At 54.5% G+C, this 24,664-nt stretch overlaps 1 protein-coding gene across 1 annotated transcript; it reads right to left on the reverse strand.

Moving 5' to 3' along the window:
- Positions 1-462: 462 nt before the first annotated feature.
- Positions 463-24,664, reverse strand: LOC136176907 (sodium/potassium-transporting ATPase subunit alpha-2). The gene is made up of 23 exons (XM_065947578.1): positions 24,529-24,664; positions 19,734-19,838; positions 19,475-19,534; positions 17,871-18,074; positions 17,054-17,167; positions 16,673-16,807; positions 15,857-15,974; positions 13,643-13,911; positions 12,572-12,770; positions 12,335-12,444; positions 12,071-12,205; positions 10,855-11,044; positions 10,563-10,738; positions 7,332-7,468; positions 6,736-6,886; positions 6,486-6,654; positions 6,100-6,254; positions 5,722-5,845; positions 5,374-5,519; positions 5,041-5,171; positions 3,465-3,566; positions 3,279-3,370; positions 463-2,454 (listed from the first exon to the last, which is right to left on the reverse strand). Exons 1-23 carry the CDS (start codon positions 24,538-24,540, stop codon positions 2,426-2,428), a joined length of 3,063 nt encoding a protein of 1,020 aa, XP_065803650.1. The 5' UTR covers positions 24,541-24,664; the 3' UTR covers positions 463-2,425.

A 24,664-nucleotide genomic window follows, 5' to 3' on the forward strand; every position in this document is an offset into this window, starting at 1 on the left:
CCCTCCAAAGACAGCATCTAGAACAGTATAGGCTGCTCATTGGTGTTGGCAGTCAGGGTTCTTCAGCCCACTATCTCCCCCCCGACATCCTGACCCTACTGCTCATATTAAGAGTGGCTTGCTTGTGGTCTGGCATGGAAAAAGCAGAGGTGGCCCTCAGGTTTTGGGCCTATCGATTCATGGGCTCTTTCTTGTCCTAGAAAAGCCTTGACGGTTCTTGGGGTGGGTTCAGCTGTGAGGAAGGACGGCCCCACTATATTCTCTTCTGGATCATTTCGCAACCTAACTTCTTCCTTTCTCTCTTGCTCCACTGACATCATCTGTTCCCAGGTTGCTTCCCTCTGATCCTTACCTCCCTACTGCCTCCTCTACAAGCCAAATCTTGTAACAGCACATACTTCAACACCACAGTTTGGGAGGGAGGCAAGCGGTAAGTATAAAAATCAGACTTGTGGAAGGGACTTCTTTCATAAAGAAATGCAACTTTATTGTTTTCAAGTACATAGTGCCTCCAACTAACGTCTTACAAAAGGTCACCAAGTAAAGGTCTTGCAGATGTTTCTTTAACAAACACAGCAGATGATAATTAGCCCATGCATTCACTATTTCTAAATGGATATTCATAAAGTGTCCAAAAAGTATTATTTTAGGAGACTACATGTGCCACCCCTAGCAATATTGTTTATGCTCTTAATTTGCTAAACAAATGCCATTTTATTGATTGTGCAAGATAAACCTTTGTCCATGGTCAATAAATCTCAAATCCATCAGGCCCAAATTAATATGGTTTCCCGTTTCATTTTCTAAGCCCCAGGCAATGACTTGTTATTTCAAGGTACTTTGGATAAACTAAAATTCCAGTGTAATGAAGTAATAGCCCTTGGGAGGTTGGTTATGGGCCTGGTGTTTATCTTCTGTGCTTCCTTCCTTTCTGCCTTAGGTCTTCCATTTTCCTTAGGCGTCTCTCTCACACTCTTGGTTCACCTAGGTGTCTCTCTACAGGATATTCCCAATGACTTCTAATCTAAGCCAGGCTTAGCGAATGGGCAGCGCTGCCAACAGCGCAGAGGGGAGGTGGGAGGAAGTTAAGGAGGAAAAGCATCTTCCTGTAGGGACCTGAAGCCAACTCCCTGTCTCAAGGGAGAGTGGGCACAGTGATCACAGCGTGAAGGGCATTTGCCTGGGCGGAACAGCCCTGCCGTCTGAGACACCAAGGCAGGACTCCTAATGCTTTCTCTCTCTTGTCCAGAGGTTCTGACCACGTCCATGACCTAAGCTCATCCTGTGTGTCCCTGGAAGACAGGATGTTTCTGGAAACTTCTGCACCCCCATTCCAGCTCATGGCCTGGGACCTTCTTTTCCAGGGCTGGCCTGGCAGTGCCTGCGGGTGGCGCAGGTTCATCCAGGTGTCATGACGGGGAGGTGGGGAGGGGCAGGAAGTGCGCTGGCAGGGCCCCCTCTCAGCCCCGCATGGAGCTTCTGAGGCCTTGGCATTCTAAAGGCCAGGGTATGACCAAGGATGCTGACAGAGAGAGCTGGAGTTGCCGTGACACCCGGGCCTTGGGGACCAACAGACCACAGAGCAAGTGTCTGTGGGGACCGCCACAGGCACCGTGAGTGTGCAGCCTCAGTGACGCTCCCCAGATCGCTTCCTGGCCCTGCCTCTGCCGCCCCTCTGGGACCCTGGAATTTGGTCTGCTGGCGGGGTACTCTAAAGGGCAGGACTCAGAGCTGGGGCCCAGACGTCTGTGTCAGATGTCCTCTCACTGACCTCTCTCCTTTCCTGCCCACCTCCTCCACCACACCTGACCCTCCCACCTGTCCGAGCAGCTCTCCTCTAGCGTTTCCTAAACGGCCTTGACTGGCAGACAGGCCAGCGTCTCCAACCTGTTCCCTTTCTGGCCTCAGGTCCTAGCACTCACCAGGTGGTTTCCAGGTCTGAAGGGGAAGCAGGGGTCAGAGTTGAGCGGGAAGCAAATGAGGGGTAAAAGTCAGAAGTGGGGTGAGGCTGGGGAGATAAAGGGACCTTGGTGATCGGAGACAGCTCCCCTCCTCCTGGTTTAGACAGACCCCTGCCTTTTGGTGTTGATCTGTTCTAGTGGGAGGTGGGGGTGAAGGGGCAGGGACTGCGGAGGCCTGGGGTACCCCTCAGTTCCCTGGAAAAGACAGACAGCGCGTGGAATGGAGCAGGATCTGGGGAGGGGATCCTGACATGGAGTGTCTAAGCTGACTGCTCCTAGTTAGGCCTCTGGGGCATCACCCCAAGCTAAGTTACCCTCTCCCCCAACTTAGCCTGCTGAGTTGCCTCATTCTCTCGCCCTCCCCCCAATACACCCCAGTGTTTTCCACCCCTACCCAATGCCATCCTGGTGACACCTCCAGGGCCCCCCATCTTCTCTGTGCCTGCTCCTTCTTTCCAACGGGCTCAGTAGTAGGTCTCCTTCTCCACCCAGCCTGTTAGAGAGATGAAGGGTGGGGGCTGCAGCATGAGCTTAAAAACAGGCTCTTAGCACTGGGGACGGTGGGCTCAGACTGGGATGGGGGTGAAAACAGAAATGGCAACAGGGACTGTTCAAGTAATAAAAGAGTTTCTTAAGGGCAGCCGTCCATGGCTGCTGTGCAGAAGTGGGGCCTGGGGTCAACAGCACGTGTGATTTTCCAGGAGAAGTCAGAAATTCAGATTTTATGTGAAAGCCCCTACGTTTTAGATATTAGGCCACTTGAGAAATAAACAAACAAGAAAACACCCGCACCATATAGGGCAGCCAAACCAAACAATATCCACGGACCATATTTGGCTTGTAGGCCATCCGTTTTCAACCTCCAGTAAGTGACCAAAAGTGTTTGTTGGGGGAAAAAAAACACTTGGTTGATGATGGGACTTGGGAAGCCTGCTCTGCAGTGCCAGTTCTGCTGCTCCTCCCTTTTGGACCCTGAGCGAATCAATTCACCTCTGCCCTTTTCTTTGTCTGTAAAATGTGGAGGTGGGACTAGATGACCTCGGAGGGCCCTCCTAGTTCCGATGTTCTGTGATTCCTGGCCGAAGGTGGAGGGCCTCAGAGACCAGCTGTGTGTTAGGTGGGACCGGAATCTGAGGGGAAGAGGTTCCGCGGAGCCACGGCTCCAAGGCCCAGGGAGCCCAGGATGGAGGGCCCGGAGGGAAAGGCGCAAGGATCGGTAATAGGGGTGGAGTCCGCGTTCAGAGCCCTGGAGGGGTAGGTAGCCGGCAGTGGGGGGCTGCACTTTGGGGGGCCGGGGTGAGGCACGGGGGTGCTTACCACCGGGATATCGCCGCAGGATCAGCTTCCGGACCTCATCGTAGATGAAGATAAGGAGACTGTAGGGGAAGGCGCAGAACCACCAAGTGACCCTGGAGGAAACAGGAGTGTCAGGAGCATCAGAAGTTGCTTCCAAAGGTCCAGAACTTGGCTCCTAGCAGGAGGCCCTTCCGAGGGGACACTCACTTGAGCGGGTACATTCGGAGAGCCACACCCATGCCCGGGCAGTAAGACAGAAAGGCGGCCAGTGCGGTCTCCTCCAGGAGCCCAAAAATCAGAATCTTGTTCCTGGAAAGGCAAAGAAATGATGGTAAATAGGCTTTGAGGGGAGGGCGAGAAGGGGCGGGGAGGTGGGGGGGAGCAGAGATCCAGGGTGACCCCTGGTGGTGGAAGGGAGAGAGGCGGGAAGAAATGCCAAGGAAAGGCTACAAACGACGTCTTCCCATGCCTGCTTCAAACGCCCTCTTCTCATTCTAAATGTAACCAAAGAGAGATTGTACTTTTTCTTCTTACTGGTTTCACCACCGATTGTTGTCTATAACACATACGTCCATTCATTGAAGAAATGTTTCCTATGTGTTGGGTGATACCCAGCCTACACAGCCCTGGGCTGGAGAAGCTTCCTTCTGGAGAATGGGGGCCTGCCCTCAGGCATCTTATCATCTTGTTAGTGCTCCAGGCACCTGGCCTTTGAAAGTATCGGCACCCCAGCAAGATGCTTGGGAAACTCCTTCAGTTCAGGATCCATGGATGTCTAAGAAGGTTCTCAGTGTCTTTTGCAGCCCCCCGTAGCTGCTGGCCGTAGAAACTCGATAAAGAATGGCTATGTTCCCTGCTTGCGGTGCCCTGGGCAGTAAGGACTCTCTGCTCCTTGCTCTCTTCTCCCTGCCTTGTCCCCATTAGTGATTTTACCTCCGTGGAATCTTTTTCTCTTGTGCTACCTTTCTTTATCTAACAAACATTTCCCCTTCTTCTCCCTAGGATCTTAATGCTATTAACTTCACCAGAGTTTTGGCATCTTTTTTTTTTTTTTCTTCTTAAAGTAAGAAATTGTGACAAAACTCACGGGAATTGTGCCCACTGTTTGCAGTAGTAGAAAAGAAAGAAAATGGGAGTGATACCTTCAGCACTGATCACCATTCAGGCTGGAATTGCAGAGGAAATCCCTGAGTGCCCCCCAGATTCCAGGCTCTGTGACGGATGAGCTACCCAGTGTAACAGCTGCGGGCTCAGCCATTCCCAGCTGGGTGACCTCAGGCATGTCAGAGCATGGATGTGAATCACTTAGCACAGTGATTGGCACCTGTCACTCACACTAGTAGAAGGCCCTGAACTTGACTCTGAGTAACTCTCTGCCCTGCAAGGATACCACCACCATCACGAGGCAAGTGCTATAAACTGGAGCCACCTGCCAAGTGGAGAGGCGCACAGGAGATCCTGTATTTAGGGCTGGCCCAAGGGTGAGGATGGGTGAGGATTAGCCTGTAAGATGGAAGGAATGGAGAGAAGAGGTATGGGGAGAAGATGAAAAGGAAGATGGAAGACCATAGTGAAGGAGATTTTAGAAGCAAATTGAAACTCATCAGAAATAGTCATAGCCCTCCTTCCTCTTCTCTCATCTGTTTCCAGCAATGCTATGGATATACAGCTGGGCAACTGCAGCCTGAGACTCCAGCAGGTCTGGGCCTGTGTGGGTGGGTGAGTGCACCCCGAGTGTGCTCTGCCCGGTGGGCGGGGCCAGTGGGTGGTGGGCGGCGCTCACTTCATGCCCTGCTGGAAGACTGAGTTGCGACGGGTCTTGCAGATGATGAGGTCAGCCCATTGCACGACCACAATGCTGGCAAAGAAGGCCGTGTGGCACGTGAACTCCACCACCTTCCGCTGTTCATAGGTCTGGGGGACGGCAGACAGAGAGAGATGAGAGAGTGAGAGGAAAGGGGACGGCCAGAGTTCATTGTGCTCCAGAGCAGATGTTAAACCCTGGGCACCTACACCACCCTTAACCTCCAGTCCCACTGGCCGCGACTGACCACTCCTGCCAGACGTTCAGCCTCACCCTTATACACATGCATCTGCACTTACACAGCCCACTCACCCACTCCTGTCCGTAGCTGTCCTCCAGGTCATTCATGGACCGGTCATCCCAGTCCAGGCGGATTCCCAGAAGCCGTGAAGGCAGAAAACCATTCTCTGCCAGGATCACGAAGTAGGTGAAGAAGCCACCCAGAGCCTGGATCATCCCTGTGGGTGGGCAAAGGACAAAGGGTAGGGCCTGGGTCAGAGCAGGTAGCAGCGTGGAGCCAGCCCCTATGGGCCAGAAATGGACATCCCTGACCCTTGGGAGGTGGTCCCTGTTCTGGAATTTTGCAGGGGGATCATCCCTTCAAAAGTCAGGAAAGGCATCCTCTTGGGGTTCCCTCCTGAACCCGGGGTCTGGCCGCACCGATCTGTCCATAGGCCATGCTGATGAGCCTCTCGTTCACCAGCTTGTCCGTCTGCGGGTTTCTTGGCTGCCGTTTCATGATGTCACTCTCAGCTGCCTCGTAGGCCAAGGAGATGGCAGGGACCTGTGCGAGGGGGCCGTGGGGAGAGGGGGCATTTGAAGGGAGAGGGTGGGAGCAGAGGATGACCATCAGTGAAGAGTCTTTGACACAATTCAAGCACTTAATAAGTTCCCCAAACCCTCTCCTCCCGCAGGCCTGTGCTGTCTTCTCTGCAACACTCACAGCCTGCTCAGGTGCCTCTGCTGCACCTCTTCCTCCCTCTGCTGCCTATCCTTACCCACTGCACCCCCACGACCTCCTTCAACCCCTGGCCTTACCATGTCAGTGCCCAGATCAATGCAGAGGATGGTCACGGTGCCCAGAGGCAGGGGGATGTTGGCAATGATGAACAGCAGGAAAGGGGTGATCTCAGGGATGTTGCTGGTCAGGGTGTAGGCGATGGATTTCTTCAGGTTGTCAAAGATCAGGCGGCCTGTGGGGAGGTCCTGAGGGCATCAGGGAGACCGGAGGGACCCTCCCCACCCCTGGCTCCTGAAAGCATGGCTGCCCGTCTTCCCAGTAGGGGGAGATTTTGTATTGGAGCTAAATCAGAAGGTGGATGCCCGAAACCCTGAGTTGAGTCTGTAATTGAGGTAAAAGGCAGGGAAGCAGCTGTGCTAGCTCGGACATCCAGGGTGCCACCCCAGCCTGTGCAGTCCCTCACCCTCCTCCACGCCAGTGACGATGGAGGCAAAGTTGTCATCCAGCAGGATCATGTCAGCGGCCTGCTTAGACACGTCGGAGCCGGCGATGCCCATGGCGATGCCGATGTCTGCCTTCTTCAGCGCCGGGGAGTCGTTCACCCCATCGCCCGTCACCGCCACAATGGCTCCCTGGGGAGAGGGTACAGCCAGAGCTGGGGGTGCAGCCCCCACACACCTGGCCCTGGCCCTACCCCTTCTCCCCATGCTCACCTGCCTCTGGCAGCCCTCCACAATGATGAGCTTCTGCTGAGGAGACGTCCGTGCAAAGACGATCTCCGTGTGGTTCTTGAGGATCTCGTCCAGCTGCTCCGACGTCATGTCCTTCAGGTCAGAGCCGTGCACCACACACGCCTTGGCTTCTCTGGAGGCAGGGGCAGAGCCAACTGATGCCCTGGAGCCGGGCACCCCTGCCCCTCCTCATGCTGCAGGGGCTCCCCCACGGCTTCAGTCCTCCTGTCCTCCTAGAGCTCAATGCCCTGCCTTTCCCACTTCTCTCTTAGAGGGGATGGCGCGCAGTCCTCCCCGTGTGGCGTCATCATGGTCATCGGCACAGCGTGCGAGGCCAGGCGCTAGTTCTTTTACCCGTATCTCACTCATAGAGCATCCTGGCAGCATAGAGCCTACCCTCATCTTGTAGTTGAGGCAACAGAGGCTCAGGAAGGGAAAGTGATGTCTTCAAGGTTACACAGCACAGCCTGGCCACCCACTCAGGACCGGGGAACCGGAGGTTAGGACCAGATGGCCCAGATGCTCGAGCGCCCTGTGGGAGAGGCTGAGTTGATGGCGAGGGGCCTGCAGAGCCTCACCTGGGGTTGACTTGGCTAACAGGAATGTTGAGCCGGGCAGCAATATCCTCCACTGTCTCGTTGCCCTCTGAGATGATGCCCACGCCTTTGGCAATGGCCTTGGCTGTGATGGGGTGGTCACCGGTCACCATGATCACCTGGCAGGAAGAAGAAAAGAAAAAAGGAAAGCAGCATTAAGGTTTTTTTCCTCCTTTTATTCCTTCCCCAAAGACTTCCAACTAGATAGTGGGACTGGAAGTGGGACCAGTGGATAGTGGATAGTGGGACTGGATAGTGGGACCAAAATGACTGAGTTGTGTGTGTTTGGGAGGGAAGAGGAGAGGGAGAGATGTTAGGTTGTGTTCAGGAGATACAGAGAAAGTTTGCCTAAATGGAGGAAAGCCTCTCTGATAGAGTCACGAGTTAATGAGGGTCCCCTGGAAGAGGAGCCTCTAGGATTGTTTAGGAGTTTGGATTTCATGGGATATGAGGTTTTCAGAGTTGGAAAGACTCTTAACAGCTCCTTCATTTCACTGATGAGGAAATAAAGGCTTCGGCTGTTTGTTTTAGCCCCTTCGGTTGCAGCCCCATCATTGCTGCAAGTCCCAGGAGCCAGGATGTACATGGCTTTCTTAGTGCTCAATGTGAGGGCCGCTGGCATCCTGACTGGACTGGGCAGGGATGGGAGGGGACACCGCCTCTGTCCCTCTGTCTTCCTTCCATCTCATGCTCCTCTGCCTCTGCCATCCCTTCCTTCACCATGGGGTTCCCTGCCTCAAGCACAACGATGTTCACTGCTGCTGCTGCAGAATTGATGGAGCTGGGTGAGGTGGGTGGTTAGCATCTGAGAGGCTGGATAAGAGGCTTTTATAAGCGTCAGGAGATCAGAGCTGGCTTAGGACAGCATTTGCATGTGGGGGCTTTTGGGGTGAAACCCACAGATCTGAGAAGGAAGCCTCTTCAGGCCCCACTGCCTTCTCTTCCACCCCCAAAGGCCATACGGGCCTCCCAACTGAAAGACAGAAGTGTCTTTGCAGTCCTCATCCTTCTTCGCCCCCTGAGGGGTTTGGCGCTGTCCACCACCCTCTTCTGGAAGCCCTGTCCTCCCTTGGTAGGCATATTCCTGCTTTCCCAGAAACATCTCCCCTGGGCATCTTACAGACCCTTCCCATGTCAGGGCAAATAGAACTCGTTATCTATTGCCACCACCCTCACTGAACCTGCCTCTCTGCTCGCCACCTGAGATTCTGTTCCTCTGTTCACCCAGTCCCCCTGTCTTCTGGATCTCCCTTGCCTCTGGATTTGAGTTTGCTCACCACGTTCTCAAAGCATCTCTCGGGTCATTTCCTTGCCTGTGCTATTGTGTTAACTTCTTACACTGTCTCCCTGACTCAGTTAACTCTGCTCCATCTAGGTCTAGCCTCCCAAGAGCTAGCTCTGCCCTGTGATACCTGTGACTCGCAGTGGCTCGCGGGGTAAAGCCCAAGACTGGCATTTAAGCAAAGTCCTTCCAGCTGGTCCTGGCCCTGGCTCCGGTCTCCATCCCAGCCGCTCCTCGGCCATCTCCCAGCACCCCCCCACAACGTGCCCTGAACAGTCCAACCACGGCAGGGTACATGCTGTTCCCTGCTCCTACCTTCCGCTTCCCCCCTCCTTTCAAAACGCTCTTCACCCTTCGAAGACCAGATCAAGTATCATGCCCTCTGTAAAACTGTCCAGTGCTCCAAGGTGGACTTGACTGCTCGCTGCTGCTCTGGGTTTCCCGGACATGCTTTCCCCAGGCCTGGCGACAGTTCTGATCATGGCAACAGGCTGCCTGGTGACAAGGGGAGCATGGGCTTTCCGGATGAGCTGGCTGGGCTTCCTCTAGCCAGTCTCCCTCTTAACAGCAGTTTTATTTTGGGAAAGCTACTTACCGCTCTGAATCTCAGCTTGTTTTATTTTTAAATGGGAGCAGTGATGCCTACCTTACAGACAAAGAGTGGTGGCAGGGCTCAGAAATCACATACAAGTACATACATACACACAAGCGCTTGAGTGCATTGGTTAAAATATAGCAGATGCCTTGATTCAAATCCCAGCGCTACCACTTACTAACTCTGAGGCCTTGGGCATGGTACTTTAAGCCTCAGTTTCCCTTCTGTAAAAAAAGGGAAAATCGTAGTGCCTACTTATAGGGTTATAGTGAAGATCAAATGAGATCATACAGATTTGGTGCTTAGAATACTGCCTGGTGCATATTCTGGTGGTGGTTGCTGTTTTTAGTTGCTCAGTTGTGTTCAACTGTGACCCCATGGACTGTAGCCCGCCAGGCTCCTCTGTCCATGGGTTTCTCCAGGCAAGAATCCTGGAGTGGCTTGCACTTCCTACTCCAGGGATCTTCCCGACCCAAGGGTCAAACCCACGTCCCTTGAGTCTCCTGCATTGGCAGGCAGATTCTTTACCACTGGCGCCAATATAAAGCCTCACAAAACAATGGGCTCTTTTTATTATTAGAGTATCTGACCCTTAGCAGGTGCTCAAAGACCCTAGCTGTTGAAATAGTTCTGTGATTAATTTCAAGGCATCTTCCCCCCAGAGGGATCATGAGCTCTGGAGGCCAGCACTGTATTTTATTTGTTTTTGTATCCCCAGTGCCTGATTCAGTCCTCAATTGACAGACTGAGTTGAACTGATTTGGGAGTAGGTGAGATGTTGAAAAAGGAGGAACAAATGATGGCCTCAGAACTGGCACCTGGACAGGCTAAGAGTGGTAAAGAGCTGTATCTTGGAAACAAGAAAGTAACCACGATGGAAGGGACTTTTGTTTGTTGAACACCAGCACCTTGAACGGTGCCTGGTACAGACTTGGCAAACAATAAATATTTGTTGAATGCAGCACCCGTGTAGCACAGAAGAGGGAGTGGTTGTTGAGAGGCCTAATCTCATCCCAAGCAGCTAGAGAGAGGGAACGGGCAGTGACTGGGAAGGGGAAACAACCAGATCTCCAGCAGGGGTGCCTGACCAGCTTAAAATCAGAGTGGAAGGAGCTGTGCCCCGGCGAGAGAGAGGATGGGCATGGGAGACTGCTTACTCTGAGCAGAAGGACCAAGTGGGAGTCTGAGGCAGGGCTGAGACTCCCCTTGTGATGGACAACTTCTCCTCTTGCTCAGTGGGAAGGAGGCCACCAGTGGCTGGGTCTCCCCAGGGCAGCAGCCCCCATGTCCCCTGGACCTTTGGTGTTTGGGAGGAGGGACGAAGCGAGGCCGGTACCTTGATGCCCGCACTCCGGCACTTGCCCACAGCGTCGGGCACGGCAGCCCGTGGAGGGTCAATCATGGACATGAGCCCCACGAAGCAGAGCTTCTCCGTGGGAAAGTTCAGCTCGTCCGTGTCAAATTTGAAGCCCCGAGGAAACTTTCCAGAGGGCAGATTCAGTTGACAGAAGCCTGAAGAGGGCAGATGGGAGGAGTGAGAGCAGGCTGGTGGTCGCCTGGGTGTCCCCCCGCGCCTGTCATCCCAGGGAGGCCTTTCTGAGCCCTGCTTCCTGCTTCTGTCCTCTCACCCAGGACGCGCTCCCCGAGTCCCCCCAGCTCCAGGTAGGCATTCTGGAAGGCATCTTGCATTTCTTTGTCCAGAGGGATCTCCTTGCCCTGCACCAAGATGGAGGAGCAGCGGTCCAGGATGCGCTCAGGGGCCCCCTTCATCACCAGCACATGGCTCTGGGGGCTGTCTTCTCGCTCGTGGATGGACAGCTGGAGAGAGGACAGGCAGTTACAGACGGGGCCAGACTTGTCTCAGAAGCTCCAGTGCCCAGCATGGGGCCTGGGAGAGAGCAGAGGGTGGTAAAATCCCCTTAATAAAATAACCCCTGAGCCATTGACCACTCAACATGGGGAGAGTCTCTGGGTGTGGATGGGTGTTTGGACCTCACAGTCATAACCTTGTAACCTGAGGGTCACTTTCCCATAGGAGATTTATTCACTCAACAGATATTTACTCTGATCACTTGGGATAGGCCCTGGGCTAGGGGCGAGGTGGCTCTGTCATCAGCATGCCCCATCACCATTCTGGGTTCAGGGGGCTTTACCCACATGGCTTTTTAAATTTTATTTATTTATTGGCTGCACTGGGCCTTCGCTGCTGCATGAGCTCTTTCTCCAGTTGCGGTGAGCAGGGTCTGTTCTCTAGTTGCGATGTGTGGGCTCTCACTGCCGGGGCTTCTCTTGTGGAGCATGGGCTCTAACACACACGGGCTTCAATGGTTTGCAGCTCTTGGGCCTTAGAGGGCGGGCTCAGTAGTTGTCGTGCCCGGGCTTAGTTGCCTTGAGGCAAGTGGGATCTTCCCGGACCAGGGATTGAACCCGTGTCCCCTGAATTTGCAGGCAGATTTTTAACCACCAGACCACCAGGGACGCCCCACCTCTAAGGTTGAGGCTGCTGTCCTGGCATTTAACAGAGGGGGCAGGCTGGGGGACACCCTAAGGATATTTCCAAAGTATGATTCAACTGAATGGAATGGAAGGGTTGGGGGACTGGAGCCAGAGGATGTGGAGGAGAGTTCAGAGGGTGGCAGCTCATAGTAAAGAAACAAAGGTTTGGGAGCTGGGGACAGGAGGTGGTCGCAACCAGACGTCTGGTCACCCATGTTGCCAGGGGGATGAGGCAGGGGTGAGAGGAGGTGATGCTCAGATGGCCTCTCTCTGCCTATGGATTCCCCCTTGAGTTTGCCCCTCACTTCCATCCCTTCCTCTCCCCCTGACCTGGCATCCAAACCCCACCTGGTACTTATTGGTTGAGTTGAAAGGGATCTCCGCCACCTTAGGATTTCTATCCCTCATCTTCCTCACGGAGCCACAGGACAGCTCAATGCACTTGAGGAGAGCTGACTCGGAGGCATCACCTGCTGTGTCCCGCTGCCAATGAGGAGAATTCAGTGTCACAGTGGAGGACCAAGCCCGCCATCCTCTGGGCAGCCACAGGGTGTGAAAGGGGAAGCTTTGTGTCAGGAAAGGGGGTAGACTGTGGGGACCCCCCCACCTTACCTTAGACACAGAGATGTTTTCCTGCCCTGCCTTGAACACAGCACGGTTGCAGAGACCAGCAATCCGGGATAGGGCGGTCCACGTCGGGGATCGTTTGTCAAAAGTGGCCCCTGGGAGGAAAGGAGGGAGAAGAAGGAGGTTGGCTCCCCTTAGAGTCCTTATCTCATCCCACCCACCCTGCCAGCCAACCCCAGTGCTCTGAACATTCCCCCCGCTCCAGGTAGAGCGCCCAGTCACCTGACTGATCTTCCGTGGTGTCGGCCTCATGGATCTGATTGTCGAACCACATGTGGGCGACGGTCATGCGGTTCTGGGTGAGGGTGCCCGTCTTGTCGGAGCAGATGGTGGAGGTGGAGCCCAGGGTTTCCACCGCCTCCAGGTTCTTCACCAGGCAGTTCTTCCGAGCCATGCGCTTGGCTGTCAGGGTCAGACACACCTGGCAGAGAGAGTGGGCAGTAAAAAGGGCTCCACCTGGAGCTGGAGATGACCTTGTTCTTACCCCAGACCATGGCTCTGTCCCGCCTCTCTTGATCCTACTCCATGAACATTGAGAGGGACCTAGGTGTAAGTTGTGAACATGTTCCACTTTAGACGTGTTGAACTGAGATCATGAGTGTATATTTAGGTGAAATGTCCAGTAAGGAGTTGCAGATACTTGGCCAGAGCAGGGTGTAGGTGGGTGCATGTCATCAACATGGAACAGGCACCAGGAACTGGGAGGAGAAGCACTCACTCAGTGCGTTAGGAGAACAGAGCACTGAGGCCTGATGACCAGCGGGGGTGGGGAGGAGGAGGAGACACTGGGGGGAAGAGGGGAGCGGAGAACCAGGCTGGCACCCTGCCGCAGCGGTCCGCGAAGGAGAGGATGCTGGGAAGGTGGGCAGCAGGATCCATTTCAGCAGCAGAGTGAAGGATGGGAGCTGAGGAAAGGTCATTAGATTTGCTAGTCAGTCACTGGTGACCTTTGAGAGAGGCTTGACAGGAGGGCTGGCCAGGACGAGCTCCAGATGGCCGTGGAGAGATGACTAATACGAGGATTGTGAGGAAAGGTGACTCGCAAGAGCTCTGGGAGAGAAACTGAGCGCTAAGACGAAGTCCAGCCTGAGACTTCTCTTCCTCAAACTCTGAGCCAGGTACCAAAGTGGACTTTTTCAGACTCACATTCTAAGCCATGGAGTAATGAGAAATCGAATGTGTGATTTTAGGGGCTGGAAGTGAACAAACTGCAGGAAAGCTATCCGCCTCTCTTGCTTTTGAAGCAGGGGAGCAGAGCCCTCCCCAGGTAGCCCCTCGGCCCGACCCACTCACGGTGACGGTGGCTAGCAGGCCCTCGGGCACATTGGCCACAATGATGCCGATAAGGAAGATGACCGCCTCCAGCCAGCTGTAGCCCAGGATGAGGGACAGCACGAAGAAGGAGACCCCCAGGAACACGGCCACCCCTGTGATCAGCTGGATGAAGTGCTCAATCTCCATGGCGATGGGCGTCCGCCCGACCTCCAGGCCGGAGGCCAGAGTGGCTATACGGCCCATCACTGTCCGGTCACCGGTGGCAATCACGATGCCCCTGGCAGTGCCTGCAACACAGGAAGGGACACCAGGTCGGTACCCTGGGGATCCTAGGAGCCGAAGTCCCTTCCTGCTTCCTGGGAGAGGAAAACCAGCACAGCATGCGTGAGCCAAGGACTCCCGTCCTGGAGGGTGCCTCCTGAGACGACCTCCCTTGGCTTCCTCTCCCAGGACAGGGGGCCAATCCCAGAACTCAGTGCAACTGCACAGTATTCTCTCCTATACTTGGACCTGGGGTGGGGGCAGGGGAGCGAATCATTGCAAATAAACTCAAAGTTCACATTGAGGAGATTCAGTGAATGAAATAAAGTATTGCCTGTGGTTATTTCAGTAAAATCAATCTCAACTCTTAGATCTTGTGTGTGCTCAGTCGTGTCTGACGCTTTGTGACCCCATGGATTGTTGCCTGCCAGGCTTCTCTGTCCATGGGATCTCCCAGGAAAGAACACCGGAATGAGTTGCCATTTCCTTCTGTAGGGGATCTTCCTGACCCAAGGATCAAACCCACATCTCTTGTATCTCTTGCATTGGCAGGTAGGTTCTTTACTACTGCGCCACCCGGGAAGCCCTAATCTCATACTTGCTTTCATTTAAAAATATAACAATATTTTTGAAAACAATATATTGTGTTCATAAGTAAATTCGTAAGTAAAGCACTTATGGATTTTCCCTGTAGTCATAAGTTTTTCTTTCTTGACACTAGGTACAAATCTCTCTAGAAGAAGCTAGGCAACCACTAGCTCTTAGGTAGACATTCCAGGGGTACTCAGGGGAGGAAGTGCACTGTTGGGGAAAGAGCATGCATCGGAACCAGCCAAACCTGGTTTTGCATCCTTGTGTGAGTTCCTTCCTACTCACTTTAATAATGAAATGAGACAGGGCTGTGATATGCCTAAAGCAGCATCTGGCACATAGTAGGCACGCCAAAAACATTAGTTCCATTCATTTCCTCTCCTCTCTCCAAAGTCAGTTCAGGGTAATCAGTGGCATGTTTTACGAGGCATTTTTATCAATTGTGGGAAATGCAGAGCAACTTTCAGAATCTCAGAACATTAAAACTTTAAGAAACAATGTGTGGTGATTTTTTTTGCTGTGAATCCAACTTGCTGAAGGAAGGGAAAAGCCCAGAGAAACAGACATACAAGAGAAATGAGATACAAGGAGGAAAGGTGTGTGTGGGGGGATGGGGTGGGGGAGATACGAGGCCTCTTTGACCCACTTTCTGAGGCTCATCGTCTAGCCAGACACTTCCTCCCACCAGCTCAGGTCCTGCCTCCTCTCCAAGCCAGCCCCGACACCACTCACAACCACAGAGGGTGGGGTTTCGGGTCATCGGTGGTGACAGCTCCAGGACCTCTTCCTGGCCTTTGGCCATCTCTAGAAGCCAGAGCTGAGGGCCCGCTGGGCAGCCTGTGCGTGACCAACAGTTCCTTTTGGTGAAGCCCAGGCCTGGAGGCGGCCTGAGGAAAGCCCTGAGTGTTCACCTGGACCGGATGCTTTCTTACCCCTTCCCCAGTCTGGGTCCTGGCCAAGCAAGGGTCAGGAGATGAAGCAGCTAGACCTAGAACCAGGAGCGAAGGGGGCCGTCAGTCAAACCAAAGACTTCTAGGAGTTGGGGCTGGTTTGGGGCCTGTGTGTGTGTGTGTGTGTGTGTGTACGCGCGCAGAGGTCTTGGCTTGTATCCGAAGGCTTGGGAACCCGCTCTGTCCTGGGGTGGGCGGAACAGAGCCCTTACTGTGGGGAGGAGTCACACCGCCCCAGCCGATTTGCTGCCCTCTGGAGAGACTATTCCTGAAATACTCAGGGCTCCAGACCCTTCTATTCCCTTCTCCACAGCCAGGCTCTTGACAAGCAGGCATGGCCACAGCCCCCAGTCCTGCCTGGGGACCCAGGATCCAGGCTCCTCCCAGTGCTGCTGCTGGAAGCGAGCTCCCCACCAGGCTGCTCTCTCACCTTCCACACAGTTGGTAGAGAAGAAACAGATATTGCGGGTCTCCAGGGGATTCTCGTGGGTGAACTCCGGGGAGCGGGTCTGGGGTTCTGACTCGCCCGTCAGGGAGGAGTTGTCCACCTGAGGAGGAGGGCAGTGTGGGGTCATCCGACGGGCAGACACGCTTGTGGACACACAGCTGTGTCCTGACTCCAGCCACACTCAATCACCATGACACTGGAGACAGAATTACACTTGCTCTCACCACATATTTATAGTGTTACTCAGCTATTGTCCCTGCTCTGGCTTGGAATCTGGGCTCACTGACTTCTTCTGTGACCTTGGGCTGGTTACTTAACCAACACTGCTTCTGATTTACTCATCTTTAAACGGGCATGGAAGCAGAATTTCAGCACCGCACAGCCACAGGGGGCGCCACTAACGCTGTAGTCTGTGAAAACGGCACTGTCTAGGGTTGTGTGTGGCAGGACTTGTGCGACCAGGCGCAACATCCCTGGGTGACCACACCATTCGTGCAGAGTTAAATTAGATAGCCTGTGTGAAAGGCTATAAAGCATCTGACACATAATAATACTCGATAAATCGTTGCTATGAAGTGGGTATCAAAGGAAAACCCGGGGTGCAGAGCATCCGTGGCACACAGATACGAGCAAAGAACGTGCGAGCACTAGCAGAAGACGAGGTGGGGCTGGGCAGGGCGGGGCAGGTGTTGACACCCCAAGCTGAGGCTCCCAGACGTTAAACCTCCCGCTGGCCCCTCTCAGCTTTAGACAGCTTGCTTTTTAGACTCAGTCAGTGCTCTGACACGGCGCCCTCACCTTACAGCCATGAGAAGAGATGATCCGGAGGTCGGCGGGCACGCGGTCTCCACCCTTCACCTCCACCAGGTCTCCCACCACCACCTCCTCTGCGTTGATCTGCATCTTCTCTCCTTCTCGCACCACAAGGGCTTGCTGTGGGGAAGTCCCGGGCATCTCAGGTTGAGCTCATCTCTACCCCGACCTTCCTCTTTCACCAGTCTCCCCCCTCACCTCCAACCCCACAGGGAGAAGGACAGACCTGGCACCCTTAGCAACAAGATAGGTCCCAGTGTGGAGACCTGGAGGGTCTTTTCCGCCCAAGCCTCCATCTCTGAGCACAAGGAGTTGAGAAGAGCTAAGCCAGACTCTCCCAGAAACCTTACGCCCCAGCCCGTCTACCTGAGGCACCATGTTCTTGAAGGAGTCCATGATCTTGGAGCTCTTGGCCTCCTGGTAGTAGGAGAAGCAGCCAGTGACGATGACCACAGCTGCCAGCACCACGCCCAGATATAGCTGGTAAGGAGAAAGGTTTTGAGGGACCTGACTTTTCCCGGCCCTAGAGGGCCAGCTCCCACTCAGGATGAAAATTCAGCACAGACTTTGTTGGTGTCTGGAAGTGAGAGTGGTGGAAGAAAGTCCTCTCTCCCAATCTCCCCCTCAATCTTCTAATCCCCAGCCACCTAAGACTAGAGTGGATGGGGAAATTGTAGGGAGTTCCCAGGACTAGGACTTCTCAAGGGAGGAAAGACCTGGGGGTGCAGACAAGTGCACTTAAGTGTGAAGGCACAGGGAGGGACTGTCTCCACCATGAGTGTGTATGTTGAAGGGGGTGTTTCCAGATGTGTATAGAAGGCTTCCTGGTGGCTGAAATGGTAAAGAATCCACCTGGACGTCAGGAGACCTGGGTTTGATCTCTGGGTCAGGAAGATCCCCTGGAGGAGGTCACAGCAACCCACTCCAGTATTTTTTCCTGGAGAATCCCATGGACAGAGGAGCCTGGCAGGCTACAGTTCATGGGGTCGCAGAGTTAGACATGACTGAGCAATTAACACTTTCACTTTCAGAAGCCTCACCCATTTTCAGTCCAAAGAGCCGAAGGGCTGCGGGATTGTACACGAGGTCTTGCTCCCTGCCTCCCCCTGACCCATGGTACTGAAGAGGTAGGGCTAGAGGACAGAGTCACAGGCTGGCCTGGGGGTCAGGCATGCCCACTCACATTGTCGTTGGACGGTTCGTCCTCCATGGCAGCCTGGATGCCGAAGGCCAGGAAGCAGAGGATGGCCCCGATCCACAGCAGGATGGAGAAGCCCCCGAAGAGCTGACGGCAGAACTTCACCCACTCAGGAGTGGTCGGGGGTGGGGTGAGGGCATTGGGTCCATCCCGAGCCAGAATGTCCTGGGCCCGCTGGTTGGTGAGGCCCTGAGGGAGGTGAGGAGAGGTGAGGGAGCTGAGCCCACATCCAGAACCCACCTGGCCCTTCACCATTTCCCGCCAGGAACCTCACAGGGGCTTAATGTCCAGGTGGAGGGAACAATCCCACCCGGTTGGAAGGGGTGGGGATCATCCCGAGAGGCCACATGGAGGAGGTGGCATTTGCAATGGGTGTTGGAGGTTTTGAAGGCTGAGGATATGGGCTGTGGCTCCCCCAACTCTGGGCAACCTTGGGTTGAGACACATTTTGGTTAGGGTCCCAGTAATCTCCTCTGGAGGCAGCTTGGATCAGGCTCTCTGGAAAGACATCTCAGCTGACCCCCCTGCCCCCCACCCTGCCTCATCTCTCTCTTCCTTCAGATTCCCCCCTTCACCAAGGACTCAAGAAGGTCCTACATTACTGACCATCAGTGTCACACAGCCTCGGTCACCAGTCATCACTTCCCCCAGAAAGCTTCACCTGGCTCTGTACCCTGAGCCCAGGGCCCAGACACCCCTCTCTGGTTCCCTTGCATCCCAGGCATGATTCTAGGGCTGCATTCAACACAAGGCACTGAGCTGCTAGACTCTGCGCTCCTTAAAGGCAGAAGCCACTTCTTAACTATTTTTCTATCTGTCCTCTTGCTTATTCAATAAATGTGTACTGAGCACTTATGTGTCAGGCAATAGAGTCAGAGCTGGCCTCCAGGGATGGACAAGGCCCACAGGTCCCTGCCCTGTGAAGTTTATGATCTCATGAGGGGATACACAATAAATAGTCATTACTGCCAGATAGTGAAAAATGCTATTCTAAAAAACTAGGGAAGGTAAAGAAGGGGGCATAGAATTTTCAAAAAGGCAGTCAGGGAAGGCCTACATTTTTGATGAATGACTTACTACTTTTCAAAATGAAGAGCTTGGTAATGTGACTGTGCCACCAACTATTGACGTAATCATGGGAGGTTACTCTCCCCCTCTGGGTGTCCTTGCTTTCATGAACAGGGTTCCACACCTGGCTTGTCGTAAGAGTCAGGAAAGTAGGTAATCTTATCCCAGTGCTACATGCAAGTGGGCGCCCAGCACTTCACTGGGATGGCAGGGCTCCCCCACTACTACGGGCATGTCGATTCCACGAGAGGAGGTGTCACTGAGCTGCTGCCCAGAGGCCCTCCTCGGCCTTGGGCTGTAAGGAGCCCTGGCTTCCAGGCAGCCAGGGAAGGAGCTATAGAATGAGAAGCAGGGGATCTGCTTCCTAGTTTTGGCTCTGCCACCAGCTAGTCCCTCATCTCTGGGCTTCGGTTTCCTTAGCCTTAAGGATTTGAATTTTAAATCTCCTTTTTCCCCGAGGTTGTCTCAAGGAAAAGGTTCTCTTACCTCTTTGGTGCTTCCCTAGACACCCCTTCACTGACCTTGGACAGATCCACTTGGTACTTGCGGCCCAGCTCATCCAAGGACAGCTTGTGGTCATCCTGGGGAAGGGAAGGCAAGTTGCTTTGGGGAAGAAGGCTGAGCGAGTGTCTAAAATGCATCTGAGGGTAGTGGGAGCACCGCAGGGAAGCAAGGAGCATGCGAGGCCGGTGCAGGCATCCAGGAATGCATGGGCTGTGGGGGCAGCTCTGCCAGCGTGGGAGACTTTCCCAGGGCCTGGCAGGGTAGGCTGGGGCTCACCATGGCCACCTCCTTCTTCAGCTCATCCAGCTCCTTCTCTTTCTGTTTCTTCTTGCCGCCCCCATTTTCCGCAGTGGTGGCTGCAGGCGAGTACTCGCGGCCGGCCTGCAGGAGGAAGGGAGGACCTGGGGAGTCAGGGAGGCTCCGGCCTCTATTCCCACTGAAGGACTGGGACCCCAGGCACTGGGAGTGGAGGCCAGTGGATTCAAAGTCAGAGGTCATCCCAGGGGAGGAGAGGGGGTGCAGGGTGGCAGGGATCCCAGGCCCTCCATTTGCAAACTGTTGGCAGAGTCCTGGGGCTCTATGTTTGAACTTTAGGAAAAGCCGAGGGACTCAGGACTCAGGAGCCCACTCTTAGCTGTTGAGTAGCTGGGCTTCTGCTAAGATTTTGTTTGTTGAAAGAACCCTGCTCTTTAAGTAAAATAAACAAAAAGCTTAAAAACCACCATCCTACACTATTTGGAGTTCTGGACGGGAGTGGCCAGGGTCGGGGGTTCATTGACAGGGTAGAAGCACCCTGTGGGAATGTCTTTGTCTCAACATGTGACTGCTTGACTCAGAGGGGAGAGGAGAGAGTTAGGAATTTGGGGGGTAAGACTTTGGGGAGTCAGGGATCAGGGCAAGGAAGTGTCCAGAGGAGGAGGGGCGCCCTAGGGTGTGGTGGTGGAGTGTGGAAATGATGGGCAGGGCTCAGGGACTGAGAAATCAGTAGCTGGAGGGTCAGTGCTTCCGGGAAGTGGGCATCAGAGTGCCCTGTTAGGCAGGCCTGCCCGTGACGGGGTGAAAGGCGATTCGCAGAACATGAAGCCTCAAAGCTCAACTGGGTGAGGAGGGGACTGGGCCCTATTTGCCTAAATAGATAAGAGATTGTCTCTGAGGATAAATCTAAAACTGAAGATACATGGGACTCCCAGGCCCAGGCATTCCTGGGTCCTCAGGTGAAGTCAGGTGGACATTCTAACTGGAGTTTCCTGAGGTCACCATTTCCCCTCCTCTTACGGGTCTGTGGTCTCCTCACCGCCCCCAGGCTGCCGGGGTCTCACAGGGGACTTTGTGGGGAGAGGGTGAGGAAGTTCTCCTTCCGAGGGGTCTTGGGTGATAGGGTGGGAGGGGGCTGAGGAGGCCTGGGGTCGTGAGACCCGTGCCTCCTCACTGCCTCTTCTTCCCCAGGCTCCTTTCCCAGCTCCTTCAGGCCGCCGTGTCCCTGCACCGCGGCGCCGCTCACTTCCTGTCCTGGACCCCAAGTGCCCAGCCAAGTTGGCAGGGATTAGTTTTTCTATGCTAATGTCATTCATTTTTCTTTTTTCCCATAAAGAGAGGATACCTGGGTGGGATTTACATCAAGGGCTTTGTTTCCACCCCCCCAACTCCCGCTTTTTTTTTTTTTCCAGGATAATGCTTTAAAAAAAAAAAAAGACCTTTTCTTTCAGAGCAGTTTTAGGTTGACAGCAAAACTGAGCAGAAATTACAGGTTCCCATTTATCTCCTGCCCCCACATGCAAGGCCTCCCCTACCATCAACATCTGGCCCCGGTGGTACATTGCTACAATGGATGAACCTACATGTACATATCACTGTCACTCAAAGTCCATAGTTTACATTAGGGTTCATTCTGTGGGTCTGGATGAATGTGTAGTGACATAATGGGCTTCCCTGGTGGCTCAGCAGGTAAAGAATCCACCTGCAATTCTTTCCCATTGAACCTGGGTTTGATCCTTATGTTGGGAAGATCCCCTGGAGAAGGGAAAGGCTACCCACTCCAGTATTTTTGCCTGGAGAATTCCATGGTCGGAGGAGGCTGGTGGGCTACAGTCCATAAGGTCACAAAGAGTCGGACACAATTGAGCGACTAACACTTTCACTATAATGACACATATCCACTATTATAGTATACAGGAAAGTTTTACTGCCCTAGAAATCCACTGTGCTCAAGGATAATGCATTTTTTTCCCCATCAAAGAGCAGCAATCCAAGGAATGTGACAGCTGCCCTGATCACAAGAGATCATGCATCTAGCACCTAGATTCTAGCACTAGGAGAAATAGAAGTCTGACCAGTGAAATCAGGAACTGGGATGGGGGCAATGCAGTGAGAGGTGGACACGTTTATCACCTAGATAACGCCTAATGATCTATTTAGAAGGATGTGAGCTCTTCTAGGCTGTGTTGTTCAGAAATGCTCTTTTCAGCAAAGATGACCAGTAAGTCTTGCATTTGTTTTCATGTGAAGCATCTATGAATCAGGGCTATTTTTGGCTTCCTGAAGGCTCTCTTCCTGGGGAGACTGAAGCAGCTCAACAGAAGGAGCGGGGAAGGGTTGTGAGTAGTACCTCTCCCTTCCCCAGTGACTTAGGGGGGCTCATGTAATTGAATGTTTTGAAAAAGTCCTGGATTCACCGATCTAATTCTTTGGATCCTGTCCTTGGTGGAACAGGGCTGAGAATGGTTGAAAAGCATTCAAGAGCAAACAGGCAAGAGACAAGGCTAAACAAGCTTCTCTGTGACCCTCCACGGCTCCCAGGGTAGGATGAGGCCTGAGCACGCACAGAGGAGTGGGCTCCGACTGGGGGCCAAGGAGCCGAGCCCAGAGGATTTCTGTGTCCTTAGGTATGAAATAAAGCTCATGAAAACTGGAATCCAAGGTATGGCTTTAACAATTTGTCAGCCCATGTATGCATGTCTGGCATGTACAGACGGTGGCTGAGCAGCAACCCCTAAGCGCCCACCCTGCTCTCTTGCAGGCAGTCGCAGAGCTGGGGACACACCGCCCCGTTCCCTCTCCCATCCTGGCAGAGATCTCGGGCTCTGCAGCCAGGAGCCTGCAGAGATCTGGGGCCAGCAGGCTGCTCAGGCAAGAAAGAAAGAGAGGAAGCGAGGACCACCCCCTCCTTCTCCCTCCCCCATCCACAAGTCCACAAGTCCCCCTCTCTGGACCTTGAATGCTGAAGGAGAACAGAGAGTTCTTTTTGAGAGAGCCCAGGGCCGGCACAGAGTGGGGGCCTCTGGAAAGCAGCCATCGCTCCCCCCACGGCTGCCCTCCGGTGGCAGCTGGAGCAGGCTCCCTCCCCACGCGGCTGTCCCTGCCCCCAGCTCCCACGCTGCCCTTGGGGCCTCAGGGGGAGGCGGTGACAGTGAGCCCTTGCTCTGCAGGGAGAAGGGGGATGTGGATGGGGGTGCCTCCCCTCTTCGGGGGTCTCAAGGCTGGTTGAGCTCCAAGCCCCAAGCCCTAAGGGGCCCCAGCCTCAGTCTGAACAGAACCAGACCTACTCCCTGGCTTGCTACTGGGGGTGGAGGGGAGGGAATTTGTGGGCGCTGGGGGAGAAGGCCCCTGGAGAAGTCAAGGTCAAATCACTTCTCAAGCAGGATTGCTTGAGCTGGGTCCTCCCTGTGAGAAGGCAGGGAGGGGAGAGGTCAGAGGCTCTGCGTCTCAGCTGGAGACTCCCGCTCCCCAGGGAACAAAAGACGTCAAGGTGCAGCTGAGAGTCCCCGGACAGTGTATCTTCCCACGGCCGGGAGCTCTTCCTCTGTGAAGCCCACTCGTTAGAGACCCTCACGTGCCCCCACATGGTGGCGTCTATGCCCACTCGCGCGCGGAGGCCTGCGCGTTTGCAAAATTGTCTCCTGAGACACAAACACAGGTGCTCACCCAGGAATATCTGCATCAACCGCAGTCTATGGAGAACGCATGAGTCACCAGCACACACACACACACACACACACACACACACACCCCAGTTCTATTTATAGCTCCCAGCCCAGCTCAGGAACCCTGGTGTCCAAGCTCAGAGTTTTCCCAGCTGCTAAACTTAGTGCAATACCACGTCCTTGCCTGACCTTCCCAGCCCCAGAGACGCCCCCACAGTTCCCCACTGGTACCCTCTTTCCTCAGCACCCTCCCATCCCTGTCGTCCCCCAGACCCTCTCCCTCTCTGCCCTCCTCGGCCAGCTTTCCACACCGCCAGGCGCAGGATGTAAAGGCACTGGGTCCCTTTGCTCCATATGGAAATTTTATTTCCAAGAATTCAAAGCCCTGGCCCTGCCCCCCTCTGCCCTGGTGGTTGTTAATCTTCCCCTTGGCACACTCAGCGCTGCAGAATGCCACAGGCCGGGGTGGATTGAGGGGGGTGCCGGCAGCTCTCACCAGCCGCTGGGAAAGTCCTCGAAGTAGGCGGCTTGGAGCTGGAGGACAACGCTGCCTGGGATGCCCAGGGGTGCTGGACAGGGGGGCTCAGGGCACATTTGTCTCCCTCCACACACCCCTGCCAGCTGTCCTGGGAACTCAGGGCCCCTGGAGCCACTCTGCACAACTGCTTGGTGACTCAGGAGTGGATGGACCCTGTCCCTCTCTCCCACCTCACATTGGGCCCCCATCCCATCAGGCTGAGACTCCCGGAGGAACAGACACTTTCAGCGGGGGGCGAAGGTGGGGAGGATTTGACAGTTCCACAAATCCCTGCAGCTGGGAGGCCAGGGGATGCGGCGAGAGAGGGGATGGTGGGGGTGTGGTGGGGAGGAGCAGGGACAGAGATGAGGGCTGGGGAGGAGGGCGCGCTGGAGGAGATGCTGGACTGGGGGTCTGCTCCCGCGGAGGTGGAGGAGAGAGCAGCGCTTGGTGAACGCTGCGGGTCTGTGCACACAGCCGTAGCTGGAAGACTCTGCGTTTCAAGTTCAAACCGGCCCACTGCTCCTCGCTCCACATCCCATCCTGACCTCATCCTTTCCCTCCAGCCTCCCTCACCATCCAGAGAGCCCTACTGCTCCCTCCAGAGTGACCCCTGCTCTTTGGAGATACTCACCCCACGGCCCATCTTGGGGCAGAGTGGCTGAGGGACCTAGACTGGAGAGGTCGCCAGGAGGAACCCAAGCCCAGACCACCAGTCTGGGGCAGTGGCCAGAGACCCCGGCAGACAGACCGAGTCAGTGAGCAACAGG

This window comes from Muntiacus reevesi, chromosome 1 (assembly GCF_963930625.1).
Source record: "Muntiacus reevesi chromosome 1, mMunRee1.1, whole genome shotgun sequence".
NCBI lineage: Eukaryota > Metazoa > Chordata > Mammalia > Artiodactyla > Cervidae > Muntiacus > Muntiacus reevesi.